We start from the raw sequence: 16,515 nt of genomic DNA, 5'->3' as shown, positions 1-16,515 counted from the left end.
AAACCACAGTAATATATAATGTACACTTTGTTAGGGAACTGACAAAGAAAATGAACACACATTCACAATAAACTTTTTCCTTGGCTTGTTAACAGAAATGCCAAATCTGAATGCTCAGAAGTGTTTACATATTCAAATTCAAAGGATGAGCTGAAGAAACAGCTGGAAAAAAAACATGAAATACAGTAAGGCTCCTCTTTAACACTTTCCTGTGATGTGCCATATGCCCACTTTTAAATAGCACATTATAGTAGGCTCAACCTACAAAGTCCATGTCCAGACAGAAATTCTCCCAAAGAGCAGGAGGAGAATGGGGATGTCGGATCTGGGTTTTGATTTGGACACCATTTTTACTGTGGGTAATAGTCACAATATGCCAAAATTTAAAGAGAAATTGATTCATTAGAAGATATTAACTCAATTACTTTGTGTGTCTGACATGCAGGAACCAACAGGGCTACAACAACACTGCATATCTAATTGTTGTAAATCTGTTTCCTTCTGACTATTCAGTTTAACAATTACCTCACACTCTGTGCAAATTTAACTTTTGTGCAGATAAAAGAATCGTTCTAGAATGACACTATTACTTCATACATACTGGGTTTCTAGTTTTTAACTAAACAATATCTGTTGCTTTAGGAGAACTTCAATCCAAGTTACGTATATACTGACATTTACAATTTTTGCAGGGTCACACATTAATTAAAAAGGGGATCAACAAACAAGGCCCTAAAGATCTCCCATTCTCACTGGAAGCTCACTTCTGAGAGCATGAATCTGCAGACGGTGCCTGAAGAACCTAAAGATTCCTTTCTGTTCGGAGGACACAGGACTTCAGAGGGATGTATTTCTTATTTGATTACAGCGGAAACAATTTATAAACATTCCGGTTTCTACACCTAAAAATTAGCTATAACGTGCCTAAAATTAAAACCCAGAACAAGTTGGGTTTTTTTTTACAATCAGGAAACCATGATCAAAAGTCAGAATTCTGACTGAATGACAAAGAGCCTCATCTGCTGGCTGCCTTATTTTTTTTATTCATAAATTCAACTTTAGAACATTAGAAGTGCACTTCCTGTCCTGTGGCTGTTGAGGAATTAATGCACTCCACATATGGATAAAAGTCACCCAATGTTCAATTTTGTGCTTCTTACAACATGAAATATGAAAAAAGCTAGAAATGTACTGCCTGCGTCATTTATTTGAGCCTCTCATAGGGGGATTACTAATCTCCTGGATCTCACAGGCAAATGAAATGATGGGGGGGCCTGCAGCTTTGCTTAGTTAAATGTATACTGCAAGATGCCCCCTCAGTTCTGAGATAGCAAGAAGGAGCCTCAGTTAACACAGTAACAATTTAGAGAAAATTTGTGTTAAAAAAAAACCAAACAAACCCAGCACTGGTTTTAATGAACAAGGGCTGCCTATTCTTTCAAGTCACAGATGAAAAAATCCTCTTCATGTTCATGTTTGTGCCAAGTTTTCAACAGAGCCTTAAAATTCTTGCAGGAACTAATGTACACTAGGAAGAACACAGACTAGCAACTGAACACTGGTGGAATGTCTGTTTTGTGTTTGAAGCTAATGACATTATTGACTTGCTTCAGAGACAGAGTACTTCAGCAGTAATTGCTGACAATGCTTTTTTCTGGGATTATGGGGCTATCATTTCCCTTCAGAGAATAATATTCACCAGACCAGGAACCATAGGTACAAATATTAATTTGCTATTAACATTCCTTCCATGCATTTTATGTTTATTACTAAGCTTTATTTACGTCGTATAAATCTCCTTTTCCAGGCAGCGATCCAAAGCACACTGCTCCTGGGGTGCTCATTGAGTCAGGAGAAGGAAATGGATAACTTCATGTCTGCCCATCTAAGAAATATGTCATTTAAAATGCCACAGTTCCACTTAGGAAAGTGAATCTCAGCATACTCTTTGAATATTTGGCCACAAATCTGTTTAATATGGGTCTGTCTGATGGATGTACAAATCCCTGGAATTGATCCCCAGCACACTAGGTCTGGAAGCCAATCAAGCACTTCATTAGCTAGGAGATAAAGTCTGTACAATAAACAGGAACTCGTGGCAGCAACTAGGAAATTCTGGGCATAGAGTGCCTATCAGTGGAAGATGACCATTATATCAACCACACCCTTAAGGCAATCTTCAGTGTTATCAAACAATGAGGACATCCTGGAGATAGTGTTGGAGTTCATTATACATGTCTTTGCACAATTTCAAGTAATATAGACAGACATTCAAAACAGCTATGCTTCTTTGCAACTTTTATAAATTAAATTGAATGGAGCTTAATCATTTATTAGCACTGGTCTGGGATTCAACAGAAAGGGGTTTAATTCTTATCTCTGCCACATGCTCTCAAGGTGACCATGGACAAGTCACTTAACACCTTTGCCTCAGTTTCCCATGTGTGAAATGGGGTTAACACTACTCTTCCTTTTTTCCATCCCTTGTCCTACATTTTAGAATGTAAATCATTTGAGGCAGGCACCATCTTTTTACATGTATTTTTTACAGCTTCTAACAATGGTGGTGGGAGTGCGTGTCTCAATTTCAAAAAGGGCCTCTGGAAGCTTCTTTAACGCAAATACATACATAAGAATAACATATATCTCAGTGTATGTGTTGAGCCTTAAGGGCTGGGAACAAACAGAAAGGTTTAGATTTGTTTGTAAAATCTTTTCTGAATATTTATATTTTAAAGTGAAATTCTCTCTCACAACTATTTCTGTAGTGCCTCTTGCTGTAACATAAATGCCAATACACATTCTTTCCACAAAGATGGGTCTGAGGGCATATTCTAATGCAGCAACAGTTGTGGAATGTGTGTGTCATAAGCCATATACCCAAAGGATGAGCACTGCTGTATCAAGATTCCTGAGACGCAGAATCCAAGACAGCGAGACATTATGAAACAGGTATTGAATGCAAAGGAACAGTACACTACAACTTGTACAAGTTCAGACAGAAGTTGTACCAAAGTAAGAGGTATGGGAGGTATAAAATAAGTCAGTTACCTGTTTCCATAACTGGTGCTCTTTGAGATGTGTTGCTCACGTCTATTCAATATACACAGAGACAGACAGACAGTGAGTGAGTGAGTGAGTGTCACATGCACTGGTGCCAGATTTTTCCTCAGAAGTATCCATAGGGGACCAGCTCCTGTGCCTGCTGGAACAGTGCGCACATGCCACACTATATGTGGTGCAGCTGGACCCCTTCCCGCCCTCAGTTCCTTCTTGCCAGAAACTCTGGCAGAGGGGAAGAAGAGCAGGATGTTGAATGGCCATCAGCAACACAGCTTAAAAGAACAACAATTACAGAAACAGGGAACGTGTCTTTTCTTCTTCAAGTGCTTACTCATGTGTCCATTCAATATAGCTGACTCTGAGCAGCATCTGTGGAGGTGAGTAGGAGATATCCTGAAAGCAACACTGCTCTACCGAACCCAGCATTGTCTCTGGCCTGCTCCATGATGGTGTAATGGGAGGCGAACGTATGTACAGAAGACCACGTCGCAGCCTTGAGGATGGGGTTGAAAAGGAGCGTGGGCCAGGAAGGGCATCAACCCTGAATGCAGAGGCGGCCACTCCCCCTATACCTTACTTGGCATGCTCTGGCTGCAGTGCTATAAAAGGGAGCAGCTCAGCTGAGTTGGGGCTGGCAGCCAGAGGGAGAGGATGTACTAAGCCAGCTTCCTGCAAGCCCCAGTGACTACCTAAAGGCCAGGACGCAGGCACTTAGGTTGGAGACCAGACACCTCTAGAGACCACGCTGGATTCGGGAAATAAGAGGAAGTAGCCAGAATGCAGAGAGAGGTGGCGAAACAGAAACTCACCAGTGAGCTGAGACCCGGGAAGAAGCCCAGGAACGGCAATGGCTACCGGGTGGGTGAGCTGCTGTCGAGGAATCAGCATGTTGCAGTTAGGATTTCCCCACTGACTCCGTGGTGAGAGTAAGGCACTAACAGGGCCCTGGGCTGAGGTTCAGTGGAGTGGGAGTGCCTAAACCCCCCTCTGAAGGGGGATGTAAACCTTTCCCCTACCTGCTCCCTCGCAAATAGACTCTGACCATTGGGTCATGTGTCATGCAGTGACTATTGAACTATGCTGCCCTGCCTATAGGATTCCTGCAAGGGGACTAGAGGGAAGGAACAGACAGACTTTGGGGGCAGCAATAAAGGCAGCAGCTGGGGAGAAAAAGGGTGGGGATAAGTATGCTAGAGGGGAGGTGGACCACTCCACCTGGAACAATGTCATCCCCATAGCCGTGTGACACGGCGTTGAAGAGATCTGTGCTTTGGTAGAATGCGCCCTCACCAAGGAGGGTGGCTGTACCCTGGCCAATCCGTAGCACATCTTGATGCAGAAGGTAATCCACTTAGATATCCTCTGTGAGGATACTAGAAGGCCCTTCATTCGCTCAGCATAGACCACAAACAGCTGAGAGAACTTATGAAAGGGCTTCATCTGCTCGAGGTAGAAAAGCAAGTGCCCTCCTGATGTCCAAAGCATGGAGGCACCGTTCCTCACTGATCTTATGCAGTCTGGGGTAGAAGACTGGAAGGAAGGTATCCTGACTCATGTGGAAAGCAGAAACCACCTTGGGCAGCAAGGCTGGGTGGGGCCTGAGCTGCACCTTATCTTGGGAGAAGGCAGCATAAGGGGGTTCTGATGTCAACACACGGAGTTCAGACGCTCTCCTGGCAGACCTAATCGCCACTAAAGAGGCAACCTTGGCGGAAACGAACGAGATGGAGCGGGAAGCCAGTGGTTCTAAGGGAGGCCCTATCAGCCTGGCAAGGACCGAGTGACGGTCCCATTGAGGCAGAGGGGCTCAGGCAGGAGGGAAGAGCCTCTCAAGACCTTTCAAGAATCTAGCTGTTCTGTACTGATAAAACACAGAGCGGCCTTGAAACGACAGCTGAAAAGCTGAGATCGCATCCAAGTGGCACTTTTACTGAAGTGAGTGAAAGATCTTCGGCTACGTCTAGACTACATCCCTTTTTTGTAAAAGGGATGTAAATTAGACGTATCGCAATTGCTAATGAAGCGGGGATTTAAATCTCCCCCGCTTCATTAGCATAAAAATGGCTGGCGCTTTTTTTCAGCATGGAGCTTTGCCGGAGAACCCTTTCCTTGGCTACATCCCTAAAGAGGACTATTTGTTAAAAACTGCTCACACTAAGAAGGAAACTATTTACAATAGAAAGAACTAGTATCAACAATACAAAGGTTTCAGCGAAAGGCTGAGGCAAGCAGTTCTAAGTGGAGTCACTGGTGGCAAGAAGGAATGGAAGGAAACGGAGTCTGGCTGTACTCGATATAGCAGAGCATATGGACTCCACTCCAGGGTGCGCTGGAGTGGGTCACTCTGCAGACACTACAGAGGGAAAATCTTCCCGCACAGGCGCACACACACCTATACTGAATGGACACGAGCAAACGCTCGATGGACCCACAATGCAAGCTACATTTGAAAATGGGCTTTTGACTTGTTTTAAAACATGACAGGCACCACATTATTTTCTTTCAAGATTCCTTATACTTAGAAGGGGAATCTTGCTCAGTTCCATGAATTCATTTCTTGTACCAGCCAGAACATATTAATAAATAATAAAAATAATGACATTTGTAGAGCACCTTTCTACTGAGGCTCTAAAACAGGGGAGGGGAACCTAAGGCCTCTGGCTTGCCTGGATCCAGCCCCCAAGGCTCAGGGATCCTCCCCAGCATTCATTCCTTCCTGCGCTTATTCTCCAACCCCCCTTGCCACCTGCCCGCAGGGCTGGAGTGCACAAAATCTACTAGCTTGGACCCCACTAGGCTGTGGGGAATGTCCTTCTCCTCAGTCAGGGGCCACGTAAGTGAGGATTTGTGGGTTTGATTTTTTTGCTTCTCACTTGTATGCAGCCCCCAACAGATTTTTCTGTGGTTCAACAGCTTCCAACCCATAAAAGGTTCCTTCATCCCTGCTCTATCAACACTTCACAGACATGACTTAAAAAGTTCACAACACCGTTATGTTAATATTCTTATTTTTTAGATGGTGAAGCTGAGGAAGGGTGAGCAAAAAGTGGTTTGTCGGCTAGATACTTGAATGTCTGCAGGTACAGCCGCTTGCAGCTCCTGTTTGCCATTCTCAGCCAATGGGAGCTGCAGGAAGCAGTGGCCCCGTGAATGACTGCACCTGCAGATGCTCAGGTAAAAGCAGCTGGCACTCCGCCAGGGTAAACCTGGCAAATTGCATTCAGTCTCCCCCCAGACCTAGAGTGGTAAGTCCATGGCTTGGTTTTTATAGGTGTTAAGCACTCAACAAATCCCATCTTCTTCAATCAGGCCATAAATAACTTGCTTATAGTCACAAAGCCAACGAGTAGCACTGGGAACAGAACCCAAATGCCTTATGCCACGCCCTGTGTTCCAACCATAAGATGATGGAGCTGCCTCGCTTGTACATATTTTACTTTGTTTAAAGCAGCAGGACTAGTCTGAATTAAAGTGTAGCTCGGTGTGGCTAAATGTGCTGATCGATCATGACTTGTCGTACTTTCGCACAATGTGCCTAACAGAAGATCTCATGATAATGAGGAAGATAACACATGTCACCAGTGTACTCTCATTCATCTGTATAAGTGAGAACAGCACATTTTGCTGTCAGGCTGAAGGGAACATATTTACATAGGCATTACTCCAACTTGGGTATAATTGCTATAAGTGAGAAATGGAATAGACGTCTGTATTTGGAGAACTTTAAACTAAGATGCTATATTTGCAGTGCACACAAATCAAATTTGACAACATTTAAATCAGTGTGAGCATAAATGTTACCACCTATCGGTGACTCTGTTTATTATTTTCTTTTGTCTACTACCATATATTCTATTTCTTAGCTCTGTCTTTTAAAGGAGTCTTTTTTGTGTCCATAGTGGCCTTGGACGTAGCAAAGAGGAGCTTAGAGGGAGAAATATTTTTAAATACAAATTGTTTGTTTTGAACTGTCCTATGATAATCAGGGACTCTTGGTTCAGAAAGCAAGGGAATGAAGTTTGAGTGTTTTCTTTTACTTCTCACTTTTTATCTGGATTATACTGACTGATTAATGCCACTTTCTGGGAGAAAAGTGTATTAAGGTGATGAGGATTTCCAATCAGTTCCTTGCTGACAAAAACAGGATGTGTTTATCCAACTCCTTCTACTTCTCACATGCTGGTCAAGCATTAGGTCTTCAGTAGGCAGAAATTATTTAATGCAACCAACTTGTGGTTCTTTATAATGGGAACAAGAGATTAAACTAAGACTCTAATGTCACTTCATTTCAGGATGACTCTTGGCATCAAGGATTTATCATAATAGTATAATAAATTTGCAGCCACCTCAAACATCATAGTTGTCACTAGGCTGCACACCATGGTCATCTGGTCCCAAACTACAGATCTCTCTCTATACCTGGAGCTAAATGAAAATCTTAATTTTCAGCAGTGTAGGATCTATGACAACAGAACAGTTCCAATTTCATCCAACAGGGGACAGTAGCACAAAGACTATCTAGATTACAACAGGAACAATAAATATTCCAAATGACAGTGGACAATTATTTTAGTTTAAAGTCCTACTCTGACATATCAAATCAAAATGCAGGATTTCACCAAACTACTAAAGTCAATATGTGGGCATTTTTATTCCCCAGGAATTATTTTAAAACTGTTTGCACTATCATTATTACTGCCCATTCCTTGCTAGTGAGACATTCTATTCTGTGTCACTGTCCAGCACGAGTTAGGGAAGATAGAAATAACAGCCTTTTATAGAGAGACTATATTGTGCTGCCTAGAGATGCTGTGCAGGATGTGTACCGTACCTGTAATTGTGGAACCAGTTGATCACTGTGCTGGTTTTCAAGTTGAGTTGTGTAGCAAGTTCCTCAATGGTTTTTGGTGATGGGTATGGCTTTTGCTGATAGGCTCGCTTTAGAGCTTCTTTCTCTTCCGGTGCCAACACTACTCGTGGTTTCTTTAGCTGATGCTGGGGCTGTGGGCTGGCTCCCTGGCTATAGTCTATTCCAACCGAAGAGGGCTCACAAGGTTGACTGTCACTGACTGAGCTGTGCCGTCGTTTCATGTAGGCTGAAAGAGAAATACAGAACCAATGCAAAAATAAAGTCACCAAATACAAGAAATGTAGAATAAATGCAAAGATCCCATATTGCGAGGGGAAGCAGGGAGGTGTATGCAGGGAAGGAGAGAGCAGGAAATTCTGGGATAGATCAAAAAAAGACAGCAAGAGAAGGCAGAGAACAAAGGACAAACTGGCCATAAACTTTTCAAAGTTCTCCATCCCTTTGGTAAATATGAGACACAAATAATGGACATAAGATGTTAAGCGTGGTGCAGAGTTCTAAGGTAACCCAACAAACATGAGTATTTTATGAGTACCACATTTGTACATGTACATTCCTTTAGGATAGCTATGCTGTGCTGTAGCTGAAATGGTCCACGCTTCTTGGTATTTAAAGCTTCCTACTGAATTCAGGTAGAACTACGGTAGCTGGTAAAAGCTGAGGTCACAACAATGTTCCAACACAAGATGGCGCTTGGAACCTGTGGAATCCTCACAATGTGGTCTCAGCCCTACGGAACAGTTGAGAGGTTTGTTGCTTTTTCCTCCAGATCTTGTTTTAGATGAATATACTGGAGACAAGTTATAAACAATAAAAACAACCTTCTGTTCCTTCTTTCAAGCAAGATCTTTTTACAATGAGATTTGATGAGTGCTGCTGATTTGTGCAGATAGGCTCCTTCATCCCCACAGGGGTGAGTGCCATCCTGGTAAGTTCAGTGAGGTAAGAGATTTGGCTAATGATATCACTGCCTTGATTGACTTACACTGGGTGGAGGGAGATGGGATCATGCCACACCAGTTAGAGTCATGTTGAGGAGGCGTTTCCCTTGCAGAGGGGGAAAAAACGGTACTTACAGATGTACTTAATACAGTGCTGCAGTGGCCTGATCAACATATTTTAAATATTTGTTTATAAAATCTGGGACGCAACAGGCCAGATTCTTAGGTTGCTTTTATATCAGCCTGACACCAAACAAAGAGGCACTAACTTGACAATCTTTTAGAGCACAGACTCATAACAGACATCTGGAAGCTGGTGGAGTTGGTCACCTGAGCCAGCAACAGTCTTTCATTAAATGCATTCCTTTAGTATAGGCATTATCTTCAGGAATAGGATGCATAGATGATAAAAAAAATACAAAAGACTTTCATATGAACAGGAATGGGCCACTTTGAGATACAACTCAAGTTTTCTGTGTACAGATCTCAACCCCTTATAGTACCAGAGAGCTTTCATACAGCACCCCTCTCTTCCTCTGCAGAACTGCCAAGTCCAAGAGGGTATGTCTACACAGAAGGGCTAAAGCTAAATTAAGCGACACAACTTCAGCTATGTCAATTGTGCAGCTGAAGTCGAAACAGCTTAATTTGGCTTTTGGCACTGTCCACACAGCAGGAAGTCGAAGGAAGAACACTGTCCCTTCGACTTCCCTTATTCCTCGTGAAGTGAGGGTTACCATGAGTTGGAACAAGAAGTCCTCCAGCTCGACATTATTTCGAATTAAAGGCTTGTAGTGTAGATGTGTGCCATGTTATTTCGGAACCATGTCAGTTATTCTGAAGTAACATTGCTGTGTAGACGCACCCTTAGTGTCCAGCTCTGCTTTGTCATTTCACCTTCTACACTGATGGTGGCTCTAGTGGGATTTGTTATACACTGTCACAGGATGATCAAAGTGAATTTTGACATACTATTTATCTTTCCTGGGTACTTGAATTGCCTGCATTTTTTTGTCCTGACTATGATGTCTTGCCTGTTGGATTGACCAAATCCAGTTCAAATCTAGGATTTTACCATCTTTTGCTTCGCTGTTCTTGCAGACCCATGTTCCCTTGACGAGTCTCCCCAGCATGCACTCAGCTGGAAATAGCACACCAACTTCCAATAGAGCCTTTTAAAATATCATTCTTATCCTGCACGGAGCTGAATAAGCTTATTAGAAATGAAAGGATGGGGAAATATAGGGCATTAACATTTCTCCTGTTAGGCTTCAGAACTTTTCAGTGGAGAGTGCCAAGTTTGCAGCAGCATGCACAATGGGGTGGCATATGTTGTAGAAGCTAATTATTCCAAGTGAGGGAAATAGGGGGAAGGAATCTGATCTTGGTGAGTCTGAAGACCACTCTTAAAAGTTGATTTAACATAAATTAGAAATCTGCTGCACTGTTTCTACAGAACTCTCAGAGTGCAAGTTTCAAGTTGATGGGGGGAGAGGAAGATGTGCTCATCTCACCTTTACCGTAACAATTAAATTACTCCTGTGATAAAATGTGGCAGAGGAATAATTGGTAGTAATGTTTCACTGGTAACAGAAACTACTACAGTGTTCTTTCAGTGACATTACCTGAGTGGAAAGTTACATTGTTGATGTGACTCCAGAGTAGTTTAAGTGGTAGAACAAGGGGACACTTATCTGCACAAGAGAACTCTGGCGTGAATAGAGGGCTGAATTCGCTCCCCGTGCTCTGCTACCAGCATCGCACTTACATAGTTCAATAGAGCTCAGCTGAAGCCCTCAAACAATTTACAGCCTCATCTTTATTCAGGAAAAAGTTTCCTTTCCTACAGCATGTCTATTTCATGGGACTTTGAAAGTAAACCAGCTTAGAAATGAAGGCTGACAGAGTTATTTTAAATATTTTTATTTGGTTTTATTCAACATTCTATAGGATAATCTCTTAGGAATGTTAAAATTTGGTCCATCTATTTTTGCTTTATTTCTAATGCAGCAGAAGCCAACTCAGCTCCCTTTAGTTCACCGTGCTAAGTGGGAAACCTGAGAGGATTCCACTCCCAGCGGAAGACCTCATGCAATTTCTGAGAAGATATTTCATTGTGTTGTACTATGAGAAGTTAGTGTAGCAGGGATATGTTTCTCTTATTCACTTACAACAGGAGACTAACTCTTCTGTAGGCCTCTTTAATTGCAATTTTCAGAATAATTACAAAAATTCTTCATGACATATTCGTGTAATTGTGAAATCAGTCAACGGTAGTACTTCTTATACTGTATTATTGTCATCCAGGATAATTAGGTAGCACTCTGCAACTCTAGAACTGCTGCTAGAAGTCAGTGTCTAGAGCAGCTGTGTTGTAGAATCATGTGATCATACTAAAAGATTGCTATTTCTCAGCAATGGATTCAAAATAAAAAGAAAGCTCTGAAATTCACTGGACATGTTGCACAAAAAAATGTCAGATAATTTTTTAAGCCTATATAGGTAAATGTTTTTTATCTCAACAGTTAAGGGTAGCATACTTGGATCAAAACCAGAACAACATAGGATACTACAATTAAATTAATTAAATGCATCTCAGAGAATCATTTTGAATAACTTTATCTTTCCTTCTACTCATCACTAATGTTAGGCCAGCAAGATGTTCCCTCAGGAAGAACTGCTTACTCCTTCCATTCCAACATGTGTGGTCCTAGTGATGGATATCCTGAGCCAATCCCATTCTCCTGTTTTCTCATTTGGTGAGGCAACTTATCACTGATGCATTCGGGCAGCAGGAATTAATTTGATAGTGGAATCTATCAATAGCTTCCTGAGACTGGGCATTCCGGTGGTCTCCCTTCTCCCCCAAGAGATGTATGAAAAAGCACAGCCAGCAACAAGTCAAACAGAAAGAAGCTATGAAGCTCTCTCCTTACCCTTCAATAATGCTTGATCAATACGACCTATATAATACTGATGAATAATTTAAAAAGTCCCATTTGAAATTAAAAAATATGCATTAGCCAGTTGCTGCAAATTACCTTTTTTTTCCATTCGCTTCATATCCATCAATTTCTCCACATTGTTGGGATCATTTAGCCACAGCTGCATGCGGACAAAGGGCTCCCGTCCCTTCAAACTCAATTTGTGCCAGGGCTTTGGGCGAGCCAAAAGGTCTGAGACCGAACCTTGCGTTAGCCCTAGGATTGTCTCCCCAAACAAACGCTGACCTAATAAGAAAACAAAACTGAAATGTATTTATTCAGCTAAGAGGCAAAAACTAAGCTAAAAAGACAGACAAAAACAATGCAAAAGAAAGGCTAGAAGGGGACCAAGTTCTTTGAAGAATAGCAGAGCTCTGCTATATAAAATCACAGTCAATTATTCTTACTTCAGACTTGCCTGAAAATCCAACAGAAATAAAAAGAAGAATAGTTCTTCTTCCATTAAAGTTGGAAATTACTTAGTTTAGTAGTTAGGGTCTGATTCTGGCAAGTGGAGGAGCTCAACACCTTTTGGGATCAGGACCTTATCATGGACGTAATGTACAAAAGTGAAACGTAACAAGATTAAAAAAGTAATTCAAGCTTTTCACTAAGCAGTCAACTCTTGCTGGAGTTGGCTTTCTGAGGGAAGGTGCTATAACTGATTCTTTCCATCAAGATAATACAATTCAATCAGACCTCTCCAGTTCAGCAACATTCACACCAGTGCACGTGCTTTCCATTTTCTATTGTTTTTACTACTATTGTAAATATATTTTAGCAACTGCAGGGAGGTTTTACAAGAGCTTTTAAAAAAATGTAGGAAAGGTGTATTTTTGCAACTTTTATGTAGTACTTGCTCGTAGGAATTCTTTATTTAAGCTTTGCTCAAATGCTATGCTCTAGCATAGCAGAAATTTCTATGTATTTGGGAATGTACATACAGTTATTGTTCCATTTATATGTAAAATTTGCCTTTGCAGTAACTACAGAAAATGTCCACAGCACTCAAAATCTGGCTTTACAGTTAGCTTCCTAACAACCTTAACACTTTTCTTGATTAAAACTGTCCTGATATGCAATAACTTTAGGGTTGCCAGGTGCCCGGTTTTCGCCCGGACTGTTCGTTATTCGGGTCCCCTGTCCGGTGTTAAAACAAAAAACAAACAAACAAAAAACCCCCAGAAAATACCAGACATGTGAAATGTCCAGTATTTCCCATTTCCCTCAGATGGAAGCAATTTTCCCCTGCCACGTCTGGTGGGGAATGAGGAGCACAGGGCCATTTAAAGGTGCAGAATCCCCTTCTCACCCCTTTGTTTTGATTAACAACTTTGGTCTTCTCCCCTCCCCCCCTTTTTTTTCCAATAGAATTTTTCCCGATTTTGGGGGGTGGGGGGGGAGTGTTTGGTATTTTTTGTTAAACCATCTGGCAACCCTAAATAACTTGTGTTACAAAAGAGAAACCTGCAGTCATCTGAGTCACTTGGTTTCTAATAGGATTTTATCTACTGTACATTGCAAAGGTAATCTGAAAAGCTTTTTACCTGCTAAGACTTGGCCTCTGGGTCCTGTGTCTGCCCCCCAAGAGAGTATTTTCCTTCACTTACTCTAGGTGTAAGGGAAGTTAACTTGCCGTAGTCTCAGGCCTATGTGGCCTAAGCAGATGCATGGAAGCCTACCTATGCTTCAGGCTCTAGCAGTAAAGGCACATATTTGAGCCTCTGAGCCAGGCCATCACTACCAACTACTTCCTGTCTATCCTTGCATCTGACTCTGACATAAGCAGGCCATGGCAAACATTCAGATCTCTCAAACCATGCCCTATTTCCCCCACTTGGAACATTTTTCACTGGCTCTTTTTTTTAGTTTCCCGATTTAATTGGAGAGGGAATTTGCTCGCTCCTGAGGCATCCAAATGAAGGGGCAAATGGGCAAGGGTTAAACAGAAGCTTGAGGAAGCTGCAAAAAGAGGTTTCCAGAAGAGGGAATGGTCATATGTAAATAGAGCTGGGGAGGGAGAATCCAGAATGGAGTAACATGGCTGCCACGTGCACGTTACTTTGTGTGGAGCCCAATATTGCCTACAGTTGTCTCTCTTCTTGTTTGTTACTATGGAAACAGAGAACCCTAAACTCTTATTTTACAAGTAAATAGAGGAAGAAGTGATTTAAAAATACATTCATTTTTCACCAGTTCATATACAGCTAAACCTGTATTACCTGGAATTCAGAAAGATCAGACTAAATGCCAGATTTAGTTCATATTCAATCCAGAGTGTATTTGTACCCTGGTACAGAGTGGGGATCTTTCAGAATGAAGCTCCCTCTCCAAAACTTCCAATTAGTTGAAATTTCCAGAATGAGTAATAGCACTGTAACCTATTTACAGTGGTTCCGCTTAACTTTTAAATTATCTTTGTAACTAAACAACATTCCCTTAATATTTCCAGCAATCATTAAGTATGCACATTACTAAGTATGAAAAGTTAGGGGATGCTGCAATTATCACATTAATGTTACATCGATGGAAAAAGGCAAAACTGAAATGTTTCAAAGGGCAACTTCTGTGTTTATTCTACTGCCCCAAGTACAACCATATGGGATCGAGTAACTGGTTTGAAGGACTGCCAAGCTAATGGGAAATGGATCATAAATCACTATCTGTAGGTAGTAGGTGTATCATACACAATATTCAAACAGCAATTGATGAGCCATGCCATTTAATTTTCTCCATCTTTATTCCTGACTTCCCCATCTTTAGGTAGCCACAAGAGTTCGCTTTTGAATTAGTGTCCTAGCTATTGTTATGGAAAAATCTTTACAGTACTTTGGCACTTTTTGCAAACCGCCCTCCCTCCCTACTTTTTGGTAGGTAATTACATTTTTTCCCCTCTGTGACAAGTTGATGTGGTGACTTAGTTGGAAAATCCTAGTACTGCTACCAACATCTCACTGCTGGAAATGGTTCCTAGAATTGTTACTAGTGTCTGAATACAAGAAAGCCAATTAGGGAAGGCCTTCCGAACACAGTTCAATTTAGTGACGCATGTGACCCAAACCACTTTCACTCTATTGCCCTCTTTAGTGGCTATTGGTTTTTGAACTACTGAGCCACTAGAAATTGGCTGAGACAGGTTCATGCGGCCTTGTGGCCTAAAACAGACGCCTCAGCTCTGAGTAAATCTGGCACTTCAGCTTACTGAGGGCAAAAGGAGACATTTAAACTTGTTCCACACCTAATGCAGAGTTTGGGGCACATTTCCTGGCTCTTCTGCTGCTTTTTAGGCTTGTCAGCCACACTGTAGGAAAACAAAAATCATGGGAAAAAAAAGACTAAGTAAAAATAGCATCAAAATAAATGTAAACAAAAATACTTTTCAAACAGTCTCTGGAACACCAGAGAAGGAACAGTACCTAACAGCATTCTGAACAAAAAACGAAGGGCCTGATCCTACAAACCCTTAAAACCACATGTAGAGTTTACTACTGTGAGTAGCTCCATAAAGTTAGCACTCTGACCATATAAACATAAGCACGTAAGTAGGTGCCTCAAGTTTAATGGGACTTGCTTTCATGTAGGACTGTATGTAGATGAACTGCCTAGCATTTTTTTAATGAATGTGACAAAAAATACTGAGGGTTTTACTTTAGTCTAAGAGGGCATAAAAGGGTTATATTTTTGCTATCATTCAAAAGCTTTAGCAGAAGCTGGGTATAATATTTTTAAGTGGTTATAATAAATGAGACAGTCTAAACTGTTTAAGGTCCTAGAAAAAGGTTTGGCTTGAGTTGAGAAAGGGATGACTACAAAAGCTTCATCAATCTCTTTTTAAAGTCACAGAAAAATGATTTTCTCCCAACATCAACTCCAAAAGAGGCCTCAATATTGAGATCCCCAGCCACACTTTTCTGTTTGAAACGAGCAGCCTCCATACATTTACACAAAGCATTCTTGCTTCATGGCAGATGTTGACTACATTAAATTCCATAATCAGAAGTTTAACATTGGTGTACGAGTGAGCGGTGCAACAGTACGCTATCCTTCTCTACTGCCTTTCATCCGAGAACTTCAAAGTGCACCACAGACATTAAACCACCCAATACCTTGTGAGGAAAGGAAGTATTAAACATGTAAGAGGAGTTATAAAGGCCACAGATTAAGCCAGTGGCAGAATTGGGAGTAGAACCTACATTTCTTTGGCTCCCTTTCCTATACTTTAGCTAACTCATAACATTTCCTTTGGCACTACTGTATATTATCAACTACATCAGCAATACATCCATCTGGTAGCTTCACCCTGCATCAGAAAACTGCTCTGCAGACTAGGGTGGCAATAGTTTTGTGAGCCCTATGTGAAGTAACAATTAAGTTGTCCCATTCATTCCCACATACTACCTTCTTGTATCTGAATTCTTTCTCCCCCTCCACTGCCACCACATCCATTACATCCCTCCTTAACTCTCATCTGCCTGTGATTGTCCTTCTCTTGCAACCCTTTCCCTGGCCTATTTGTAAAGCTCTAGGGACCTGGTGACCATCTCTATGTGGACTGGGAAACCAGAAGCTAGACGTGAGGTACAGCTTCTCAAGTGGACAACTGAACAGCATAGAAATGTTGATATCTGAAGAGCCTATGGGACTCAGATGACTGTGG

The 16,515-nt window shown here is 41.6% G+C and overlaps 1 protein-coding gene across 5 annotated transcripts in view; it reads right to left on the bottom strand.

Moving 5' to 3' along the window:
- Positions 1-16,515, bottom strand: part of CUX1 (cut like homeobox 1) — a 397,218-nt gene that overhangs the window by 65,826 nt on the left and 314,877 nt on the right. For 3 of the 5 annotated variants that reach the window (XM_075904405.1, XM_075904408.1, XM_075904406.1), the window contains 3 exons: positions 15,097-15,159; positions 11,916-12,104; positions 7,895-8,159 (listed from right to left, as the gene is read on the bottom strand). The exons of 1 other annotated variant lie outside the window; for it this stretch is intronic. In XM_075904405.1, coding sequence (XP_075760520.1) covers positions 7,895-8,159; positions 11,916-12,104; positions 15,097-15,159 — 517 coding nt within the window. The remainder of the gene's footprint in view (positions 1-7,894; positions 8,160-11,915; positions 12,105-15,096; positions 15,160-16,515) is intronic. One more of the 5 variants, XM_075904407.1, reaches the window with a different exon arrangement.

The sequence above is a fragment of the Pelodiscus sinensis genome, chromosome 21, assembly GCF_049634645.1.
Source record: "Pelodiscus sinensis isolate JC-2024 chromosome 21, ASM4963464v1, whole genome shotgun sequence".
Classification (NCBI taxonomy): domain Eukaryota; kingdom Metazoa; phylum Chordata; order Testudines; family Trionychidae; genus Pelodiscus; species Pelodiscus sinensis.
Note: the sequence above shows the minus strand (reverse complement) of the source record. Positions and strands in the feature narration are given on the sequence as shown.